Below are 23,950 nucleotides of genomic sequence, written 5' to 3'. Positions count from 1 at the left end.
ACATTCCAACGCGCCACATGATTACCCCAGGTGACTCCACTTGGGTAATCATGACAGAACCCCCCCCCTCAAGGAACGGCTCCAGAAGTTCCCCAGGAAAAAAAATAAAAATAATTTTAACCCAAGACACGTCACAGGGAAACACAGGCAGATCAGGACAGGCAGAATCAGACAGGACAGGCAGAATCAGAAGAGTCCAGACTCAGGGGGGTCGGATTCAGAAGAGTCCAGACTCAGGGGGGTCGGATTCAGAAGAGTCCAGACTCAGGGGGGTCAGATTCAGAAGAGTCCAGACTCAGGGGGGTCAGATTCAGAAGAGTCGGACTCCGGGGAGCGGAAAGGGAACAGACAAGACAGGAGAGGAAAGACGGGACAAAATTAGTACAGGCAGACTCAGGGTAGGCATGGGAGTCGAACAGGCAGGCATGGGAGTCGAACAGGCAGGCTTGGGAGTCGAACAGGCAGGCTTGGGAGTCGAACAGGCAGGCTTGGGAGTCGAACAGGCAGGCTTGGGAGTCGAATAGGCAGGCTTGGGAGTCGAACAGGCAGGCTTGGGAGTCGAACAGGCAGGCTTGGGAGTCGAACAGGCAGGGATGGGAGTCGTTCGCAGTCATACGGTCGGAGGTGCCTTAGCCAATTTCGCCATGTCGGAAATGACTTGCCGAACTGCACAACAGGAATCGCGCTGCTGATTCAGACTTTTATAGCGGTCAGGGGGCAGATGTACGAACGCGGGGTCCATTCTGGTCGGAGGATTCTGTCACGAGACGTGGTGACGTGGAAGGGGACCGGACCAGAACGGAGGCAGGAGGCATGAAGGGAGAACTCAAATGCGTTGACGATCCATAGGTTTTATCTAATAAAATAAAAGTCGCCCAATACTCCGGGGAAAAACAAAACAATACAGAGTTCCTCCGGCACGAACTCAACAGGACATGGCATCACAGACTAAAACATGACAAGGCATAACAGACTAAACAGGACAAGCATAACAGACCGGGATTGTGTATAAGAGTAATGAACCAGCACCCGCCAAACCCAAAATCCAGCCTTAAATAGCAGAACAGCAATCAGCTGATCTGCTTCAGCTTGAGTTCGGGGCGTGGCATACTGGTCGTCATGGCGACCGTGACATCTTCAATCGATAGATGTACCTACCCGCCTATGAAACGCACTGGATAGCACTTTAAGCTCATTAAAATAGTGGTCTGGAGAATTTTCAAAATAAAACATCACAAAATAACATTCCAATTTTTTATTTTGACATGTCTTCATAACCAAACAAAATCAACATCTAAAATAAGTAACATTTGAAAAAAAGGAAATAATGAACTCTTAATAAAAAAAATCAAGAACATTTGCTCAGTATAAAAGATTAAATGCACGCACTTAGAATAACACACACTAAACATAGTAATCAACTACAATAAATAGTGCACACTATAAAAGCTAAACATTGCACACTAAAAATAATCCACATACTTTTAAGGCTGTAAACATGACATTTCTGCAATTAGTGTAATATGAAATTTACCATGAGCTACTGCAACATGTTTATCAGTGCAAGAAAGGTGTTCAAGTATAAATTCAAACCCATCATTTCTGCTAACTTATTATTACTACTGCTACAACTATTTATTAAACATTTCACTTATTAACTTGCATAAATAAAAAGTGTTACCTCTAATCGATAATGCAGTTTTAGGGTTGGATATTTAGACATTTTTAGCTAGTCACAGCATTGGTTATTTCTTTGTGCCTTTGCTAACTTTTTTCGTACGGCGTGCAGGGCGCAAATGCCGCTTTGATGGAGGTTTGTTTACCTCTCAGTTCACTTGTAGATGCACCTTCTTCGTCTTTAACTTGTAATCATTTTTACTTACCGTGATCATTTTTCAGGTGCTGGTACAAATTACTTGTTTCCTCTGGACCTAGCGACTATGCGAAAGTAAATTCGGCAACGGATTTCTTCTGTTCCACGTCCGCTTCGTCAAAACCAAAATAGGTCCAAACAAGTGATGTACCACCCTTCTTCAGTGCAAGCTTCGTTTCCTTCTCGTTTGTTGACTAAAGGACTATGTTTACGTAGTCCACTTTGACACTCTATGAGCTCACACGGTGGGTGTGGCATAGTCTGGTGCTTGCAAACTTTGAATCGCGTTTATTGGCTTGTGCTGTTATTAAAACTTGCCTCTGATTGGTCGGCGCTTTTAAAACTCGAACAGTAACAATTGTGGTTGGCCAAAACTCCATCTCTCACTACAAAACCTTGAAAAAAAACACATTGCTTTGCGGTTTTACAACCACACTACGTTCAAACTTCTGACTTCGGACCGCCGCCCCCCACTTTGGGAACCACTGCATTAAATAAGGAATAATAAAACAAGTCTGCTTAAACGTGATGCCAAGGTAAGATCTTAGACCCGGGCTTCTATTGTCAATCATGGGCTCGGGCTGGGATAAAAACAGCTTGTCCTGCAGTTTAGGGCCTGTTGTGTGCTCAGATAGCTGGTTTCTAATTATCTCCCCCAAACATCTGAAATTGAAGATGGTGGCCAAGCCTCGAAGGTCAGTGACCCAATGGTGGACCGACCCACTGGGCCGCTGTCGACGCTCTTTGGAGCATTTAACCTGATGGCTTTAAAATAGGATCACTGCTCACTGTTGATTATTTACAGTAGCCATTTTTATCATTCCACTTTTCTGCAGCCACACGTTTTAGGGCCATGATGTCACGCCATTGTAACATTACCGTGCGGCTGTGTACAGTATGCACACAACATGTGTTCTGTGGTTCCTATTTGTTTTCCGACAGGGCCGGCATCCTAATTAGCACATGCATCCGCGTCCTTTCTGTCGTCCTCAGAAATAAAATATACAAATTCCGGTTTATTTTCCAGCTTAGTCCCTCAAATAAAGTCAATTTGTCGGGCTCAGGCTAAGCCGGGCCTTAATATCAGCGGGCCGGGTTGGGTCGGGCTGGCATTTTTAGGCTAGATCTTACCTCTAGTTTGTATGGTGTTGTCGTCTAACGCGTCATCACCCCCTACGTGTCACACCCAATAGGACAGCTGCATCATACAAAGATGCCATTTTAATAAACGATGGCTAGGAAACGTAAAATACAAACTATGGCAAAACTGTGGAGCAAATACATTCACAGCATGCTGCAAAGATTGAAAAAAAGAGATTCGACTCGTCACAATGGGAGAGTCAGCTCTCCCCTGTCACATGAAAGGTAATTCACGGAAATGTCTAGCTTAACTATGACTTTTTTTTTTGCTAACCGTTTGCAACAAAGCTACATCTAATGTATATATATATATATATATATATATATATATATATATATATATATATATATATATATACATATATATATATATATATATTAACTTGCATAAATAAAAAGTGTTACCTCTAACACTTTAGATATATATATATATATATATATATATATATATATATATATATATATATATATATATATATATATATATTACCATGGTCATATCCCTCAAGAGGGGTGACCGACAGCAAGACAAACACATACAATAACAAATATAATAAAAGGGAAAAAAATAGCAAAAAACACCGAACATTTTTGGACCATGGCCAACCCAATTGCCCAAACACCCAAACAAGTTAGGCACCTCGGCACCTAAGTTGGTCATGCTTTCGTCCCTCCAGATGGAATGGGAATGGGTCAGGGTGACATAACACACTCTTTTGTTCAACAGCAGGGCCAGACAGCTTTCACTGGTTTACCCCTGCCGCATCCTACGGGTGCCCAGCCCATCCTTAAGAATGCGTCCACAATCCCACTATCCTTTCACAAAACCTCTCCACTCCTTCCTATCACCAACTAGAGCTCTAGCTTCCATTATATGTAGACCTCTTTCCTGCAGTGCACTCATAACACCATCCATCCACGTCAATCGCGGCCTTCCTCTTTGTCTCCTTCCATTGACTTCTGCTCTGTAGACCTCTTCAACATTCGCTCCTCATCCATCTTCTCCATGTGTCCAAACCAACAGAGTACTCTCTTATCAACACGCTTGCTCAGTTCCACGACTACTCCAGTTCTGTCTTTCACAATTTCATTTCTCAATCTATCTAATCTTGTGACTCCTAACATACTCCTCAAACACTTCATCTCAAAAACATTCAATTCCCTTCTTAAATCTGCGTTCAGGCTCCAAGTCTCTGCACCATACAACACTGTTGGCACAATCACACTCTCATTCCTCAGAATCAGTTACAAGAGCTGTGTCATCTGCAAACAACTGACTTACTTGTATGTATATATATATATATATATATATATATATATATATATATATATATATATATATATATATATATATATATATATATATATATATAACCTCATCTTATCCCAATTTTCAGCAATTAATATACCTTTTTAAAAAAACGTACCAAGGGGCCACTAGGACGTGTCTAAGCGCTTTAGAGATTTGGGTGTTTTGTTTTTTTTTTTGAACAATTTTATTGACACTTTTAACAGCAATTAAACACATTCACAATTTCATTATATCCTTTGCTTGTCCCGGATTGCCATTTAGGAGATTAATTGGTAAGAACACAACGACGTACACTGATTTGTATGCAAATATGTCTGCGCTATCGCCAATACGTGATTGGCGTTTTAGAACAATGACGTAACTTTGGTTCGTAATCGTGGGCTAGTGTCATTTTTAAATTGTACATTTAGGAAAAAGGCTTAACATGAACATATAAAGTAAAATCATGTATTAAATGAAAACAATGAAATGTAAGGAAAATAATTAAATAGTTAAAAAAAACGGAAGACTGGATAGACAAGGTCTTCAAATTAAAATGTGTTTTTAAAATACCTATATACAGTATTGTAGAATAATGTGAAATCTCATCTCATTAGCTGCACCGCTTATCCTCAGTAGGGTCGCAGGGGTGCTGGAGCCCATCCCAGCAATCATCGGGCAGTGGGCAGGGGACAATGTGAAATATCAATTATAATTTTCACGCGAATAACTATAGCTCGATTACTTGGTTGACTGGATTCTGGAAATCATTCAGATTCAGATTCAGATCTACTTTATTGTCATTCTAGTACACGTGTATACAGAACGAAATGTCGATGCATCTGACCCCCACAGTTTCCTTGAATGTACAGATATAAATAATGTTGTATTGTATTTTGGCTACGTATAGTATTTTACCATAGTGCCGATAGTGCAAGAAGAGTAGCTAACCAGATGCGCAAAATGGGCAGTCAGGTTAACAAGTCAGGTACACAGTAACATTAACACTGTAACAATAACGCTGTAATTACAATAGTGCAGAGAGCAATGTGCAAGGAGTGGCAAGCTATAAAAAAACTGCCAGTAGTGCAAAAGTCAGATTAGCAGCCGTTTAGATTTAAGTTAACTATATGTTAGATTGACCATTTAACAGTCTAATGGCCAGGGGGACTAGACTATTGCGGAGCCTGGTGGTCCTGCACCGCACACTGCAGTACCTCTTCCCAGAGGCTAGCAGAGTGAACAGTCCATGATGGGGGTGAGAGGGGTCCCCGGTAATGTTTTTAGCATGGGATAGGCAGTGCTTCTGGCCAATGTCCTGAATGGAGGGAAGTGTAGTCCCGATTATTTTCTCTGCTGTCCTCGTTACCCTCCTCACACTACCCCAGTCGGTAGCGCTGCAGCCTCCACACCACACAGAGATACAGCTGGTCAGGATACTCTCTATGGTGCCCCTGTAGAATGTAATGAGGGAGGGTGGGGGCAGGTGGGCTCTCCTCATCCTCCGCAGGAAGTACAGGCGCTGCTGTGCCCTCTTAACCAGTGATGCAGTGTTTACGGACCAGGTGAGTTTGTTTGTAATGTGCACCCCTAGGAACTTGATACTGCTGACAACCTCCACAGCCTTGTTGTTGATGCAAAGTGGGGCATGGTTGGGCTGGTTTTTCCTAAAGTCGACAATGATCTCTTTAGTTTTGTCGACATTCAGGACCAGGCTGTTGTCCCTGCACCAGCCCACCAACTGCTCCACCTCCTCTCTGTAGGCCAGGTCGTTGTCATCCCTGATGAGGCCCACCACTGTTGTGTCGTCAGCATACTTCACGATGTGGTTTGTGGCGGACCTAGGGACGCAGTCGTGTGTCATCAAGGTGAACAGCAAGGGGCTTAGGACGCAGCCTTGGGGGGAGCCCGTGCTGAGGTAGATGACATCTGAACTGTTCTGACCTATCCGCACTGATTGGGGTCTGTCACAGAGGAAGTCCAGCAGCCAGTTCCGCAGGGGGGTGTTGAAACCCAGGAGTCTCATTTTGTCCACCAGATGTTGTGGGATGATGGTGTTGAATGCTGAACTGAAGTCCAGCATTCAACACCAGATAGAACCAATTAGTCCCATTCTGTCCTATTATTTACATGCAAATGTAAAGGGATTTTGTGTATTGTTTAACCTCCCAGTGGTAAAAATACATCGCCAAAAATAGTTTTTATTTAAATAATAAGCAAAAAAATACATGAACTATCATATAATTGCAAAGAAAAAGAGAAGGAAAACGTATTTTTTGGGTGAAGTTGCGTCCACCTAATACCCCCGAAGTCCAAGGGCACCAAGGTGGTCTTGACATAAAGGAAAACTATGCTACAATCTTACTACCTGTATATTCCCCGTCAGATTGAAATCCATAGCGTGTACTGTAGTTTTGACTGCCATCTTCTCGGCAATGACGAATCCACTCCTAAGCGCTGACCGCTGCGCATGCGCATTTCTCATTGTAAAATGTTTCGTGTTCAAACACCGGTTTCCGTAGTGTAGTGGTTATCACGTTCGCTTTACACGCGAAAGGTCCCTGGTTCGAAACCGGGCGGAAACACGATTTTGTTCCAAAAGAGAATAAATCCCATATTATTGGGCACATTATTTGAGGTATTCTTAAAATATAGAAATGCAACGCATTTCTTTATAAATTACATATCAGGTTTAATTAAATACCTCTTCCGCCTGCCTTGCATCATTTGTCAGTTACGCATGCACAATTCGGTTTTTAACGGGTCTTGGACGATCAGACTTGCGTTTCCGTGTGTGGTGGTTATCACGATCGTCTCACACGCGAAAGGTTCCCCTGGTTTAAAACCAGGCGGAATCATGTTTCAAAAGAGATTAAATCACATATGTCCGGCTTGAATGTACAGTATAGAGATAAAAATGTATTTCTTCATAAATTACATATCCTAATACATCAAATACATCTCCGTGTGATTTTTGTAGGACATACGACGACACAAACATTCCTAAAGGTGGTGTCTGTAACTTCAAAATATTCTATTTGCTGACGCCATCTTCTGGCTGAAATCATCATTGCAGCCTCTACCAAGCTGCCTTTGTAGTGTATGCACGTACGTGACCATCTTAGATGAGCTCAAATAAACTCTTCTTTTTTAATCTTTTTTGAGGTTTGGGTTGGTATTTGGACTGTGTTTGAAACAGTAGTTTCCTTACTTTCACTATCTTCTGATTGGAAAAAAAGGAAACTGCCACCATGCGTGTGAAAACACTTTTCATTGTCCATTATCTGCACTGCTTATCCACAGAATGATCGCAGGGGTTCCGGAGCCCACCCGAACTATCTTCTGGCAGTGGGCAGTGGGCAGGGGACATCCTTAACTGGTCGCCAGCCAATCGCATGGCATACCGTGACAGACAACTCACACGCTTATTAACACCTATAGGTACAATTTAGACCGGCCAATTAAACATTCATGTTTTTGCAATGTGTGAGGAAACCGGAGAGCCCGGAGGAAACCCACACAAATTGGGGTGAACATACAAACTCAGAATTGTGCCGCGGACGTGCTAACCACTCAGCTGTCGTGCCTTCCTTGAAAGGCCACCTTAAACCACGCACCCACCTTTAATGGTTTGCCATAAATATAGATATTTGCAGTATATTCATACAGTATGTATTACCTTTCTTATAAGGCTTATATAAGGCTTTAATTTTTTGCCGTTCCAAACGTGTTTTTGTTGGTCCAACATGGCTCTTTCAACATTTTGTGCTGCCAAACCCTGGCCCGAGTCAAAGGGCACCAAGGTGGTCACTGTAGTAACGAAATACAGAATTGAATTATCAAATATTAATGGCTCTTTTCCCGACATAAGGGAAAACTAAACTACAATCTTACTACTTTCTTCACCATTTTGACATCCATAGCCAGTAGTTTTGACTGCCACCCACTGGGCATTAACAAATCCATTCCAATTTTTAGAACACTGGCGATCTGCCACGCATGCGCAATTGACGTTGAAGAGTCATCCTCCGTCGTGCAGTTAAAGTTTCTGTGACATGGATGTACGCATTTTCGTAGAGTAGTGGTTATCACGTACGCTTCACACGCGAAAGGTCCAGCTCGAGACCGGGCGGAAACAGTTCATAATCTACTAGATTTTACTGATTTGGATGATTTTCTTGAAAATTACATACCTCTGCCCCTGCTGGCCACCCGTTAGCATCAGTGTTGGGATCGTTACTTTTAAAAAAAGTTATTAGTTATATTAGCTCACTTATTCTTCCATAAAGTAATTCAGTAAATGAGTTACTCCTTAGTAAAAGTAACATTTTACGGTTGCTTAAAAAATAAGTTGTTGTATGTCACATAATTTGAAATTTTCTGTCGTCAGTTAAGCAAAGAAGAACGAACAAGTAGTCATGTTTATTGCACCTGACCAGCAACAAATTTATTCTTCACTTGAAGTGCAATAAGAATAAACAGTAAAACTTTTAATGGAATAACAGTAGGCATTAAACAATATAAAGAGAGTTTGATCAATTAAATTCAACTCTCACAAACAGATAGTTGGTCAAGTAGACGTAGCCTACTGTACTTCATGTATTTGGTTCACAACAAGCTTGACAGCTGATAGCTGATCACTGACAAGACTAAGTGAGGAGTCTTGGAACAATTTGTGTTTAACGACGCAGGAACCACTGAGAAAGAATCCTACACTCCTTTCCCCAAATGAAATGTTAAGCATTGTGAATTATACAATGCTATTTCTTGTAATACTACGGTAGGACGTTCTCCATCGTTTGACGTCATCACGCATGCACCGCATTGTGTTGTGTTATGACGGCCGTGTTAGATTGAATGAATGTGTTCACGTTTGCGTGTTGATGAATGAATATGCCAAAAGGCTGGCCGAAAATGTCATGCCTATCTTCCTTACGCTCAAAAGACTGCACAATCTGACATAGCCTTAACACGAGACAACATGCTGAATTCTATTAGACAAAGTAACGCACCTCTTTTGACCGTAACAGTAACGGCGTTTTAATGGAGGAAAAAGAATACAAAACCAGATTACCTCGTTACTTAAAAAAAGACAGTTACGTAACGGGGTAATGTATAACGGTGTTATTCCAACACTGGTTATACAGTGTTTTAATTGTTAGAAGTTGTATCGTCTTTATTGACATTGATAACAACGTAGTGAACATTGTTTTTCAACAAGATTAGACGTGGAGGATGCTCCAGGATGAACATATAATAAAAGTATTCGTAGAGAAAGATAACAAACAAAGAATATGATGAATAAAAAATCATTTATATTGTAAGTTTTTTTGTACCACTATGAGGCACTAAATATTGCACTGTCCCTTTAAAACACATCAATTTTGCAACGCTGGCGGTACGATCTATCGCAACGCTGCATCGAAGAATACATAGGTTTCCGTAGTGTAGTGGTTATCACGTTCGCCTAACACGCGAAAGGTCCCCGGTTCGAGACCGGGCGGAAACAGATTTTAATGAAACTCTCTTTTTTTACTGCCTCAAACGTGATTGAATACATCTTTATTGTTTAAAAAAAACAAAAGAACAATTTTACCCCAAAATGAATCAAAATCAAATAATGAATTGACAACAAAGCAACTGCTCGCCTGCAATTGGTTGTTTCCTACCGGAAGTTTAACTCTCCCTGAAGAGAACTTGCCCAAATGGAGTGCCTCTGCATTTTACGGGCCATAACATGTCTTGAGATTCTTTTCTAACTGGTGGATCAAGGATGCTTGTGTTTTTCGGTAAGTTCGCTTCCGAAACTATTGTTTTCTGGGCCACTAACAATCCGCAGCCACCACAGAGAAGAGGCTATGGCTAGCTAATTCTAACACAAGACGCTAACTCTTGCGACCATGTTTGTTACTTCTGTGTTGGACAGTGTTTATTTTTTTAGAGAACGATTTTTCCCAGCTAGGCGTTATTTCCAAACCCACGCTATGAGTCTTAATGTTAACATATCATTTTAGGAGTGAATTAGCAGTGTGTGAACTTACAGAAGTTCTTTTTGTCCTCATTGATTGAAATTAGCTCTCCAAATCCAATGTATATACAATTTTGTCGCCAGTTCAATACTGAGTCAATGTATTTTTGTAAGAATAACAATTAATCGTCTCATAGTTTCGATAATTGATTTGATAAGGCTGAAATGTAAATATCAGGGTTGAAAAATGTGTTAGCAGGAGGTAAATAGCTTTCTTACAAAATTCGAATTTGTAAACTTGAACATTTGTCTTAAAGACTAAAGTTAAATCTATTATTTGAGTACCAATGAATAACTACGTCAAAATAGTAAAACACAATTTTCTTTGTCTCAAAAACAGTTTTTGATCCTTACTAAAAAGCACATTTCAACGACCAAAACAAATGAAAATAATGTCAATGCAAAATAATTTTGCCTGACGGACATCTTTGCACTTTATAAAGAGCCAGTTAAGTTGCAGATCACCTCTTTGACAAGTGACATGGTCATTAAATCATTTGGGGTGCGTGGTTTGACGTGTCCTTAAAAAATAAAAAAAATGATATTTTTCTATTAAAAATGCCCAACTGAGTTAAAAGAGCCCATATGCTTTATTTTCCACTGCACCTACCTGCTTTTATCTTACTTTTAGCTGTGCTGTTTGGGGTGAACACATTAGGTTCGAGGAATAGGGGCTTGAGGGAGTGTTGGAAAGTAATGTCATGCTCATTTGCACGTGTTTTTTTTTTTTTTTTTTTTTTTTTTTTTGTGTGGCATAAAAATGGCAAAAGTAAGAAAAGCCCCTCTTGATATTTCAAGTAGAGTCCAACCACCAACTCAAACCCCGAGAATGATTAATAAAAGAGGAGTTTATTTGAGTGTATCTTTAGAAATGCTTGTACTTGCACGTGGATCATTAATGAGCTGCCTGAGGCTGCAATGATGACACAAGCCGGGAGATGGCGGCAGAGAGTAACACGTTCCTAATTTCGTACAACACTTTTAGATTCAAGTCTGCTTTGGAATACACAATCTGTAAAATACAATGAACTGACTATTATCATGTATAAAGTGCTTTGAGAAAACTTAAGTTGTAAAAGTTGTTAGCAAGGCCAGCTTTGTTATGAAACTTTTCATCTTTTAAGGTAACTGCGCATATTACTTTTCAGGCTACAGAAACGACCTCAATTGGGTTTCCTCTATACCTTGATGCAAACATGGATGATGTTGATGACAACTACATCTGGGAGCGCCGTGTGTTCCACAGCACACGCAATCAGAAAGGAAAGATCCCCTTTCCAGAGTGTGTCAAAATCGGACTGGAGTTCAATGCCACCAAGGAAAGACAGGCATTGTTGTATACTTCCTTGCTGACCGATGAAGTCATGACAGAGCTCTGTGAGTTTGGACAGACGGTGATGATGTCCGAGAAATATTTTCTCTTTGAGTTGATGTCATCCAACTTTGACCTTGATTTGGACTACACTGACTACGCGATGTGTTATGTGTATGCAGTCCGCGTCCATGGCAAAATCCGAAAACTCAAGGGAAAACCTGAGGAGCTCAAGTATGTGTTTGCATGTCCAGGTGTGTCTGTTCTAAAGGCATATGTCCAGAAGAAGCCACGAATTCCACAAAACAATTTTTTTTCCAACCAGTCTATAATGGCTGAGCATTATTTGTCACGAAAGCAACCTGCGACTGCAACTGTTTTAAAAGCAGGACAAAAAATGACAAACATTGAGAATGCTTATCCCCTTTGCAAAAAGCTTGGTGTGTGCTTGGCAGTCGATCCGTCAAAATCGGGCAAACAGAAATTAGGTCCAAAACTGCTCACCAACGGCCTGATGCTGGAACTTCTCGACTTTGCTCGCTGTCTCGCCAGCACATCGTCAGACCTCACTGATGCCTTGCTAAACCATAACTTTGGCATCAATATGAAGAAAATTCCCACTTCGCTGGCCTTAAAGCAGAGAGATTCTAATTGTATCGAAGAGACAATTAAGAAAAAGCGAACTCTGCATTGCACAAATGATGATGTGGTCGAAGAATTGGAAGCTAACACCTACATGTTCCCGCTTGATCTTGAGATGGAAATGCATGCTGGCCAAAAAGGTTTTTTTGAAGAAGACTGTCAGGTTGGAGGAGACTCATGTGGAGAAACCCAACATGTGGACAAGAAGCGCAAGCTGTGGCTGCTGCGTGGACGTTACTCTAGGCGAATCCTGACAATCCGGACAGCCATGAACAAGTTTGAAAGGTGTAGGAAGATCGGGTTGGGTTTTGATGTGGGCTCGAGTTCCAAAAAGTCACTAGACTTGGAGCTGCTCACCAATGAAATCCTGATGGAGGTTCACCAGTTTTCCATGGTCATACATAAAGGTTTAGCTAGCTTCTTGTTGGATATCCTTGAGCGCAACTTTGACGTCATCCTCCAGGACGACCACAGCAAGAAGAGTCTAGTCATGAATTTCATCACAAATTGGAATGTCCTCCTCACACATCCCGACAAAAGAAAATTGGAATTCTTAAATGGCAGTTTCTGTCTACCCGACGTTATTCACAGGAGAAATGAAGTCAGGCTAACAAAGTGCACGTCATCCCGTGACATGAATCCCTATCCTTTCTGTAAAAAAATCGGCTTGGACTTTTGGGCAACAGACACGGACAAGGTGCCGTTGTCTGCGCTAACCGCAGGCTCAGTGTTGGAAATCTTCCAATTTGTGGTTAATCTGTGCGGTAGTGTACCCGAGCTGACCAAGGACATCCTGGAGCACAATTTTGATTTGGACTTGCAGAACCTAAAAAGTGAGGCCAACCGGATATTGCAAAACTGGTACGCCGGGGTGTACCAAAAAGGGTCTTCGGCTGGTAATTGCTCTGTGAGGAAGCCTGACTACTTGTGGCTCAAATCGCCTGTTTTTATACAAACCAAGTTGGATGATGAAGAAGGAACCATCAAGAATCAAAAGGAGAAAGACACAAGTCACAATTTCCAGCATTTCCATTCTTGCCGAAAAATTGGACTGGATCTTGACATGTCCTCCAAATGGCAAAACAAGAGGAAGTTAGGTCTGCAGCAGCTGACGAGGGGCGTCCTACTTGAGGTGCACTACTACGTACAGCAAAATTGCCAACGCTACGTGCCCTCCCTCTATCAAATTCTGGATTACAACTTTGAACTGGGCTTTCAGGACCCTCTCAAGGTGGAGTTCGCCTGGTCTCTCGCGTCCAAGGTTTTATCAATGGCAAAAAAAAGAAACAAAAATGAGAACTACCTTAACACGGTGTTTGAGCTTCCTTTTCCTATCCCAATGTCACATTTCAAAAAAGAACCTCAGGAAGAAGTTCTCAATCTTGACCCTGGGGACCAAGATGTCATTTTTGTTCAAAAACTGAGACCAGTGGACATTGAAGTGGAAGTAGAATAATTTCTCCAGTCATCAGCCCCGGTGCAAATAAAATGTTTGATTTTTCCTACCTGCCACATTGTTCGATCAATTATTGCTTCCGAAAAAACTATCAGAATATACAAAAAAAACTTACCTAGATTAAGTGAATACATAATGAATCTGTTCCTGACCAGTGGGTAAAGAGACATACAGTAATGTTTGACCACTGGATGTCACTGTTTGTGTAGTGCAACACAGCACAGGAAAGAATACAAACATGGAAAAATCAAAGTGACCATACTACTTTACTCTATTTTTCTTTTCGCCCAGGCTTTTACAGGGTATTTGGGAATATCCTTAGCAATATGGCAAATAATTTATTTCTCTCTAGGTGATCACTGTATGATTTCCTGATCTTTTTTTTTTTTTTAATCCATTATTATATGATAAATCTTGAATTTCTAACTTATTATTCTACTAATATATATATAATGTATACATAATACATTATATATATATATTTAGAAAATAAATATTTGAACACCCTGCTATTTCTCCCACTTAGAAATCATGGAGGGGTCTGAAATTTTCCACGTTGAGAGAGAAACTAAAAAGAAAAATCCAGAAATCTCAATGCATGATTTTTTTTAAACGATTTATTTGTGTGATATAACTGCAAATAAGTGTTTGAACACCTGAGAAAAGGAATGTTAATATTTGGTACAGTAGCCTTTATTTGCTATTACAGAGGTCAAATGTTTCCTGTAGGTTTTCACCAGGTTTGCACACACTGCAGGAGGTATCTTGGCCCACTCCTCTACACAAATCACCTCTAGATCAGTCTGGTTTCTGGGATGTCGCTGTGACACAAGGAGTTTGAGCTTCCTCCAAAGATTTTCAATTGGGTTCAGCTCTGGAGACTGGCTGGGCCATGCTAGAACATTTATATGCTTCTTACGGAGACACTCCTTGGTTTTCCTGGCTGTGCGGTTTGGGTCGTTGTTGTATTGGCATACTAAGCCACGACCCATCTTCAATGCTCTGAGAGAAGGAGGTTGTACCCCAAAATCTCAATACACGGCCCCAGTCATTCTCTTTAAGGCCGTGCACTCGTCCTGTCCCATGTGCAGAAAAGCATCCCCAAAGCATGATGCTACCACTCCTACGCTTCATAGTAGGGATGGTGTTCTTCTTCATCCAAACACCCTTAGTATAATTATGACCAAAAGGTTCTATTTTGGTCCCATCTGACCACAAAACTTTCTCCCATGACCCTGTATCATCCAAATGGTCATATGCAAACTTAAGACAGGCCTTGACATATGCTGGTTTAAGCAGGGAACCTTTCGTGCAATGCATGATTTTAAATCATGACGTCTTAGTGTATTACCTACAGTAATCTTGGAAAACGGTGGTCCCAGCTCTTTTCAGGTCATTGACCAATTCCTGTTGTGTAGTTTGGACTGATTCCTCACCTTTCTTTGAATCATTGAGACCCCACGAGGGGATATCTTGCATGGGGCTCCATTCCGATTGCCCGTCATGTTTATCTTCCATTTTCTAATCATTGCTCCAACAGAGGACTTTTTTTCATCGGGCTGCTTGGCAATTGTTCCGTAGCCTTTTCCAGCCTTGTGTAGGTGTACAATTTTGTCTCTGGTGTCCTAGGACATCTCTTTGGTGTTTGCCATGTTACAAGTTAAAGTCTTAGTGATTGTATGGGGTGGACAGGTGTCTTTATGCAGCTTACGACCTCAAACAGGTGCATCTGATTCAGGATGATATATGGAGTGTAGGTGGACTTCTAATGGGCAGAATAGGTCTTTCAGGGTCAGAATTCTAGATGATGCTCAGGTGTTCAAATACATATTTGCAGCAGTATCACACAAATAATGTGTATTGTGGTTTCTGGATTTCTCTTTTTGGTTTAACTCTCTCACAGTGGACATGCACCTACAGTGAAAATTTCAGACCCCTCCATGAATTCTAAGTGGGGGAAATAGCAAACTAGCAGTGTTCAAATACTTATTTTCTTTACTGTATATAAATATTTTTTTTTTCTACTAAGCGTCATGTAATACGCTAAGGACCCTTGATAAAATGGGAATTCAAAGCCCTAAAATTTGAATTTACTATGCAAACATCTTACATAAACAGGTAAATTGCAAGCGAGTTTTGGGTCATCAGTTAAAATTGTTTTAAGTCATGTTTGAATTTTTTTTTTGAACAATGAAAATAATGCAGATTTTGCACATTAACAATGACATTCTAAAGGGCGGCAATGCACCAAGATGATTGTGAAAACCGCTGTTGAATTGAATGTTTTAAATACCATTATTGACTTCTTACAAGGTTCTTGTAGTAAAGTAAGCTTTACATTTTGTGACTTACATTTAAGGATAGCTTTAAAATTGTAAGTTATTTAATGAACTTTGGGGGATAACTTCTTAAGCCTCCCTACTACTCACTGTAAAGTTTTTTATAGCAGGGCCATTACTTGTTTTCTAATTAAAATACGTTCCAGACCATTTTGTGGTCTACACACATCCAGAAAAACTATTTGCATGATTCAACATAACTTATTATGGTGGGAGATGTAAATCCTGAAGTAAAAAAGTCATTTTGAAAAATGTACCCTCCAACCAGCATCATCATAGTATTGATGTATTCAGTGACAAATGTTTTAAGGGGATAGTGTGTAATATTTAGTGCCCCTATTGGTACAAAAACAAATCTGATTTGAATACAAGCCAGAAAATAAATTCAGTTTCTGCATTTAAAAAACATTACAGGTCGAGAAATTTGTATTTTTTGTTCTTTACATAGTGGAGTGCCTAGCGAGGTCAGTGCCATGTTTTGTCATCCTGCTGCCATGCTCTGATCTACAGTCGTGGTTTTTGTTAGTATTAGTCAACGGTGCCATCAGTGGTCAATTACACAGTAGGGCTTTAACAACAAAATTAGGGAAACATATCTAGCTTAAGGTAGGGATGTTTTTATGTGATGAAAAACCAAAAGGTAATAGAAACTACTTTCCATTCCTATGAATTTTAAGTTCTTTGTAACACAATGCCAATTACAAGCCACAGAAATATGTATTTGCAAAGGATGTTACACTCGATACACCATCCTTCAATTTTGGGAACATTTCTTTCAATAGCCCAATGCTACCAAGGCAAGCTACGAGGTCGCTAAGCCGATCGCCTGGCAAGACTTAAGATTGCCGAGCTGAATGATCGGCCCTCACATAATTTCAGCTCAACATATCCAGTCCGCTGTCTGAAGTTCTAACACCCCTTGGATATACCTCTTCCTTTTTCGTACGGGTTTCATTAACATTGTTTTGACTGAATTCTCTCATGTACTACATAGTTGCATTAATTAGTTGTCTGGCATTACATCAAAGGGTGTGTAATTTTCAAGTGATTGCATATGGTGGGGACAAAATATTTTGTATTTATAGCGAACGCATTAATAAACCCATATCAGTGCAGTCATAACAATTTATATCAGTGGGGCATACCCATGTCAAAAACTCACACAAGCAGTGAATTTTCCTTTTTTATTTGTCAAAAAAGCTCCTTTACAGCACCAACTAGTCCAATCTGTAAAGCCAGCTGACATGTAAAATACCCTTACAATAACATTAGAATCAAAACAGGTACCAAAAAGTACAGTGAAATTACATTTCCCATGACTGGAAATGCTGGGATGAAAAAAATGCTGGGGGAAAAAAAAAACCTAGAAACAAAAAGCAACTCATACAATTAAAAAAAGTTACATTTTAGTTTTTCTGTACAAATGGGCTGTCATAAAATGAGTCGCACCCAGTCTGGCGTTTTTGCTGGACCCTAAGGAAAGGGGAAGGAAAAAAAAATTAAAGCCACATCAACTGTTGGCAGTTTAAATGTATGCATACATCACACGTGTTTTGGGCATCAGTACGGCTTGTAGGTGCTTTGGTGGCCCCGTCTAGGAGCTTTGCCATAACTGGCGCTGCCCTGGCCTGTCAGCACATGCAAAAAACACCACATCAATTAGCATACAACAAACCCCTCATACATTTCCATATACCATTATTGATCTATATACATGTACAATAACACAACTTCTGATACGTTCTTCGTTTTAACTGGTTGGTGCAGGTTATCACCCACATCAAAAATTTACATTTGTGCCTTAAAATCATCCAATCAATCTGGGCAAATGGAGTCGCGGGCCGCATTGTGTTGAAATAACTTGCAAAGGGGCCAACCCAAGAAAAATGACCAATTGGTGCAGATGGTCTTGTATCATTTTCATGTTTCATTGCCCATTTCTTTTCCAAGAGACAGTTTCATCCATATATAAAACATCCATATATAAAACTAATTGAATATAATAACTCTTAAGCATCATATTTGATAATTTGCATTGAAAACACGCAAAAATGTAACAAGCCATTTGAATGTTGGCCATGAACGCAATAAGAAAAATAGTTATATGGAGGCAAACTGAAGGAAGCAAGACAAGACTTAAACTCAAAAGTTTACAAATTAGTGGCTGAGTGCTTACTGTAATCATATCCAGGGTAGCCGTAGTAGCCGCCAGAAGGGTAGTCGTAGCCGCCATAGCTGCCATAGCTGCCATAGCCACCATAGCCTTGCCCGCCGTATCCCTGGTTGTAGTATCCACCATAGCCACTGGCGCCAGCCTGGTTCCAGCCCTGGCCTGGAGCTGCTGAGAACCAGCACCAATTATGCAAAGCCCACAAGTCGCCTGGATCCCATTTGAAAAATAGACTTCTTGATCAAACTATGGCGCCCACCTCCACGACCTCGGCCTCCTCTGACAAAGCCGCCACCGCCACGTCCTCCACCAAAGAACTGCTGCTGTTGCTGCTGCTGGTACACCTCCTTGGGCTGGGCAATCTTCAACTCACACTAACAAAATACACCTTAACATTACATCCCAGCAAGAGGACCCCCCCCCCCAAATTACCCCAAACCACTAACAGACAACTGACCCGTCCACCCTCGATATTGTGGTACTTCTTTTCCAAGCACTTTTTGACACTAGATTCCCATTTGTATGTGATGAAGATAAAGCCCCTTCTCTTTTTAGTCTTAGGGTCCAGGGGGAGCTCGATGGTTTCGATCTGGGGAGGAAAAAAAAAAAAAAAAAATTTATCTTTTCAGTGGTCCCATTTATGCTCATACCAAACAAGAAAAATTACACCAACTTCAGATTTAAGACAGACATATTAAAAACATTGAATGAACCCGGTGTTAAAATTCACAAATAATGCTTTCGCAGTTTAGTATGCCATTTCAACCTTCAAAGATAAATGGGAGTGGTTCCGCATTTTTGAGGGTACTTTGCATCTCAGTGATTGGTGGACAAAAATGATGACTAGCAAACCTCAATAGGAAAAAAGTGCTATACGTGCCGCTTGAGCGATGTGAGCACAAAGACCCATCAGTGCAATTAAACATTTTGGGACTCACATGAAAAGGCACCAAGCACCTGATATGAAATTAATATGTCAAAACAGAAAAAACATTTTTCTGGGTTAGGGTTATTCTATTGTACTATTGAAACCAGGAGTTTGAAGCCAAGAGCTTCTTTTTGTTACCGATTGGCAGTTTCGTAAACATTCCTAAAACGACTTCATATCATGTTATTACCATGCTGTAATTGTTAAAAGTGTGGTTAAAATGGGCTAGGCCAACTACTAACATCCATCCATCTAGCTATCATCTGTAACACTTATACTCAGTAGGTTCGCGAGCGTGCTGGAGCCCATCCGAGCCATCTTCGGGCAGTGGGCAGGGCACACCTTAAACTGGTTGCCAGCCAGTTACGGGGCACACAGCGACCGACAACTCACTCACGGGGCACACAGAGACCGACAACTCACTCATTCACACATTGGGACAATTCAGACCGGCCAATTAACCTGACATGCATGTTTTTATAATGTGGAAGGAAACCGGAGTGTCCGGAGGACTCACGCAAGCACGGGGAGAACATGCAAACTACACACAGGAAGGTTCAATCTCATGACCTCAGAACTGTGAGGCACAAGCGCTAACCACAGTGCTGCCCAACTACTAACATGTCAGATTAAAAAAAAAAAATTCTGAACCTGTACACAGGCTACTCAGGTGTTCTTTGGGGCCAATGGGCACCATGTTTTAGACCCCGCGATTTAAACTATATGATGAGTTACCATTTCCATGACTAAAATGTCTCCAACCTACGCTCCTTCTCCTATCCCCTAATATCCTCACCTCTCCAAAGGTCTCAAAGTGTGACCTGATGCTTTCCTCAGTGGCCTCCGGGTTCAAACCGCCAACAAAGATCTTCCGGACGGGCTCCTTCTTCATGGCCAGGGCCCGTTTTGGGTCAATCTGGCGACCGTCAAGCTTGTGCTGACTTTGCGCCAACACCTGCGACGAAGCACACGGTCAGATCACATGACCAGGAAAAGCTCTGACATTGCGACATGCAGTGGGAGAAGATGAAAGGAGCTAGCGAAAATAGTCACTGAAGGATTGCTGGACTTAATAGGCCTCAACAAGATTAAAAAAAAAAAAAAGAAAAACATGCTTGTTTGAAACCTGAAGAAATAAACATTAGTTAAGCTCTCAGAAAACTTACGTTGTCTACGCTGGCAGATTCTTTGAAGAGCACAAAGCCAAAACCTCTGGAGCGCCCGCTGGCAGTGTCGATTTTTATGGTGCAGTCCGAAACCTCGCCGAACTTGCTGAAGTAGTCCTTGAGGTCCTTCTTGTTTGTCTCCCAACTTAGACCACCTACAAACATTTTGCTGGAGGAAACGGGGGGTTTGATTACACAAAGCTGCTCAATTTCCTGCTGTTTAAGGCACACTCACCCAGCATCCTCTTCGCTTTTGCTGGCGTCTATCTTCCCTCCATCATTCGGGCTTTCGACTTCGTCGTCGGCCATCAACTCAGCCTCAGCGGCAGCATCATTCTGTTCCTCTTCACCTTCGTTGCCATTCAGCTCTGATGTCTCCATGAGCAGCAGGTCAGCATCAGCCATCATGAAGGCGGATCGTTAACTAAGCCTGATGAGAGGCAGAAATACACCGGATTATTGAATGCAGGGCAAAAACAGCTTTGCGATAATAATAAAACATAAACATGTGCACAAAGTGTGCAAGCAGAAGCTTTTGAGTGCCTATCTTATTTGTTTGACAGAAAATACATTTTCAAAATCCAACCCCCCAAAAAAACATGCTGCATAATAAGGAACTGTCAGGTCTGTAATTACACTGGCAGCAATTAAGTAAAACAACGCAATGTTGACAGCTTCAGGTTGTGGCAAAACTGAAGGGCGAAAAAGATTAAACGCATCCCGGACTTTAGAACGTTTACTTATGCAGTATTCTCGTTTGCCCGCGTCCCTGCGTCCTACGCATCATTTTTGCTGGGGAAGCTTAGTGTCAAATTAACGCGGGTCCCCGAGATGCAACTTTTTTGACACAAAATTGTCATTCTTGTCCGTTTCCTTTTTTTTTTTAAACAAAGATTTACCGCACTCCAAACTTTTCGTCAGGCAGATCCGCCATTGTCGTTTTGTTCTCGTGGTTCGAGTTTTTGTCTGCACGCCGATCTCGGCAAACGAGATCTCGTTGCTTTGAGAATACGTCATTGTTGTGGTGGTTGTCGTTGAGTGAAGGTGAAGGTTAAGTATATCTCCGAAAAAACAGTATTAGGTAAAAATCAACACAGAAATGGTAATTTCCTCAGTGTCAGTAATAAGTCGAAACATAATGCAGAAACTGATAACAGTAATAATTTTGGCACGAAAAAAGGCGGAGAAATTCTTCGGATGATCGCGGAGGCAGGAAAACACGTGTGTTGAAGCGAACGATTCGACGAAAGAAAAAACAAAAGAATACTCCTAGCAAAAAAAGGACTTTTCTGCCAAAATGGACTAAATTATATTCCTGGTTACGCTATGAGGAAGATGATAATGGATTGGACCTTGAGAAGGCATTACAACTGTGGCGGGAGAGCAAACCACTAATATATGAAATGAAAAATCTGAAGTGATAACTGCTTTGTATAACCAATTAACTGATGATTAAAACTGCATGAATATATAGATTAATATTTGAGCTGTATTATTTTGTATAATGTACAATATTGTCAATTGAAAAATCTGAAGTGATAACTGCTTTGTATTACAAATTAACTGATGATTAAAACTGCATGAATATATAGATTAACATTTGAGCTGTATTATTTTGTATAATGTACAATATTGTCAATTGAAAAATCTGATGTGATAAGTGCTTTGTATTACCAATTAACTGATGATTAAAACTGATTGAAAATATAGATTAGTATAATTATTTCAGCAATATTCTGCTGTATAATGAATTGAAAAATATTGAAGTTATAACTGATTTATATTACCAGTAAACTTTGATTAAAACTGAATGAATGTATTGATTTATATCATAAATTTTTCGCCGATTTAAAATTTCAATCCCGATAACTAAATTTTGGGGACCCGTAGATCTCTGTTGGGACCCATAGATTTATGAGCATGCGAGTCCCCGGGACCCATCACTTCTCAGAGGAAAATGAACACTGCTTATGGCTTAAAATTAAGCATTGTTTGCAAATTAAATCACATAACTTAGAGTTACTTGCTGGGACATTGTTAGCCTTTAATAGAACTTCAAAAAATATCCGAGAGCCCAGTAGCTTGGGCAATAGTGAAAATAATTGAACAGTGGCACCTTTCAAACACACGCTTTTTCACCGAATCGAAACATAAACAACCGCCTTTTGTAATTGTACATTAAATTCAATCTTAACATAATTCATTTGTACTTTAAAAAACATGGAGCTATTGCGCAGCCGCGTATTTTACTTAGCGACACGAGCAAATGTTTGATAACAAAAAGACGGAAAGCTTAATGCTAATGAAGCGCGCCTGCGGAAACACGCAAGGCCGCGGCATTATAAATGGAACGAAACATTCTGTGAACTTTCAACACTGAGCAAGAAATATCAGGTAGATATCAAATATGTGATTCGCAGGTTTATTTAGGACAAAGTCTCGCCCCGTTACGTGCGAGTCATTCATTCGCCCTACGTAACACGAGCCTCGAGATGAAAACGCCACTGTTAGCCACCTAGCTCAAAGATAGCGTAGTGTTCCCGTTATAGAAAATATTGTCGTAGCACAATAATTGCTCAATGGTAGCCACACTGGTTAATGCACATTTTCTTGAAGTTACCAAAAAAGCCGTTTATATCCCAACAATATCAAGCAACGCCGTCTTACGTGAGGGGGGGAAATGAGGGAGACGCCGGATCCTTACTCAAAATGGACACTCCAAATTCGCCGCTAACTCGTGGCGGTTTATATTCAACCGGATGTGACCCTGCACAGCGCTACCTTCCAGTGTCCACCAACCCAATTGGACAAAAAAGGACTGCGCGCCAATAATACTCGACTTGTATTGGTTTGATTGCTGCAGTGCGAAGTGACGCCATTCAGCGACCTAATGTCTTTCCTGTTATTGTGCTTTAGTCCGGGGAAGTCAAGTCAAGTCATTTTTATTTGAATAGCCCTTAATCACAAAGAGTCTCAAAGGGCTGCACAGGTTATTGCACAGACTATACCACCCCCTGATCTGAAACCAACATGAGGGCAAGGAAAAACTCAAAAACCTCAAGATGAGGAAAATGAAGAAACCTTGAGAAGGGACTGCACATGTGATAATCCCCCTCTCAGAATGACCAGGCTGCAATGGATGTTACAATAACAAGTAATACATGTATATTGTCAACAAAAAATATAGGTTATTAATTTGCTATAGAGTAGAAGTGTGTTTTAAGCTTAGATTTAAACATTTCCACTGTGGTTGCAGATCGGATCTCAAGGGGAAGAGCATTCCATGGCACCAGTGCTCGGATGGAGAATGCTTTTGAACCTGCGGAACTCTTCTTGGCTCTTGGAATCACTAGTAGACCAGCACTTTCAGAACGAAGGCTCCGTACCGGAACATAGGGTCAAATTAAATCTGAAAGATATGAGGGCGCAAGTCCATGCATGATTTTGCATTGTACCAAGAGAACCTTAAAATCACATCTTAAACTAACAGGGAACCAATGCAAGTTAGCTAAAATCGAGGTGATGTGATCAAACTTTCCCCTTCTTAGTTAAAAGCCTCACTGCAGCATTTTGTACTAGCTGAACACTCTTGATTTTGGACTTCG

General features: G+C 40.9%; 2 protein-coding genes and 2 non-coding genes across 6 annotated transcripts; 3 read left to right on the top strand and 1 right to left on the bottom strand.

Moving 5' to 3' along the window:
* The first annotated feature begins 2,167 nt into the window (after nt 1-2,167).
* Nucleotides 2,168-13,798, top strand: LOC148349699 (uncharacterized). 2 transcript variants are annotated; one of them, XM_088320426.1, is made up of 2 exons: nt 2,168-2,409; nt 11,481-13,798. In XM_088320426.1, the coding sequence occupies exon 2, from the start codon at nt 11,529-11,531 to the stop codon at nt 13,740-13,742; it is 2,214 nt and encodes a 737-aa protein (XP_088176552.1). In that variant the 5' UTR covers nt 2,168-2,409; nt 11,481-11,528; the 3' UTR covers nt 13,743-13,798. The 2 variants fall into 2 exon arrangements, with proteins under 2 accessions (XP_088176552.1, XP_088176551.1); XM_088320425.1 differs by lacking the exon at nt 2,168-2,409 and adding an exon at nt 9,955-10,093.
* trnav-uac (transfer RNA valine (anticodon UAC)) lies at nt 6,817-6,889 on the top strand. The gene has a single exon. It is a non-coding gene; the product is annotated as a tRNA-Val (tRNA).
* trnav-aac (transfer RNA valine (anticodon AAC)) lies at nt 9,741-9,813 on the top strand. Its single transcript has one exon. It is a non-coding gene; the product is annotated as a tRNA-Val (tRNA).
* A 3,453-nt stretch (nt 13,799-17,251) lies between the features above and the next one.
* LOC148349698 (heterogeneous nuclear ribonucleoprotein A/B-like) lies at nt 17,252-23,171 on the bottom strand. Of its 2 annotated transcripts, none has more exons than XM_088320432.1 (9): nt 23,013-23,171; nt 20,581-20,775; nt 20,346-20,514; nt 19,976-20,134; nt 18,709-18,840; nt 18,511-18,625; nt 18,258-18,422; nt 17,623-17,709; nt 17,252-17,554 (listed from the first exon to the last, which is right to left on the bottom strand). In XM_088320432.1, exons 2-8 carry the CDS (start codon nt 20,751-20,753, stop codon nt 17,642-17,644), a joined length of 981 nt encoding a protein of 326 aa, XP_088176558.1. In that variant the 5' UTR covers nt 20,754-20,775; nt 23,013-23,171; the 3' UTR covers nt 17,252-17,554; nt 17,623-17,641. The 2 variants fall into 2 exon arrangements, with proteins under 2 accessions (XP_088176558.1, XP_088176559.1); XM_088320433.1 differs by having other exon boundaries at nt 18,258-18,419.
* Between the last annotated feature and the right edge of the window lie 779 nt (nt 23,172-23,950).

Source organism: Urocampus carinirostris, chromosome 17, assembly GCF_059441175.1.
Source record: "Urocampus carinirostris isolate Australia breed hairy pipefish chromosome 17, RoL_Ucar_1.0, whole genome shotgun sequence".
Taxonomy (NCBI): domain Eukaryota; kingdom Metazoa; phylum Chordata; class Actinopteri; order Syngnathiformes; family Syngnathidae; genus Urocampus; species Urocampus carinirostris.
Note: the sequence above shows the minus strand (reverse complement) of the source record. Positions and strands in the feature narration are given on the sequence as shown.

Excerpts from the sequence above, each read along its gene's own strand:
- LOC148349698 (XM_088320432.1), bottom strand. The coding sequence starts at position 20,753 with ATGATGGCTGATGCTGACCTGCTGCTCATGGAGACATCAGAGCTGAAT. Across the intron at positions 18,626-18,708 it reads ACAATATCGAGGGTGGACGG|TGTGAGTTGAAGATTGCCCA; the intron begins GTCAGTTGTCTG and ends GTATTTTGTTAG. Across the intron at positions 18,423-18,510 it reads AGGAGGCCGAGGTCGTGGAG|CAGCTCCAGGCCAGGGCTGG; the intron begins GTGGGCGCCATA and ends GCTGGTTCTCAG.
- LOC148349699 (XM_088320426.1), top strand. The coding sequence starts at position 11,529 with ATGGATGATGTTGATGACAACTACATCTGGGAGCGCCGTGTGTTCCAC.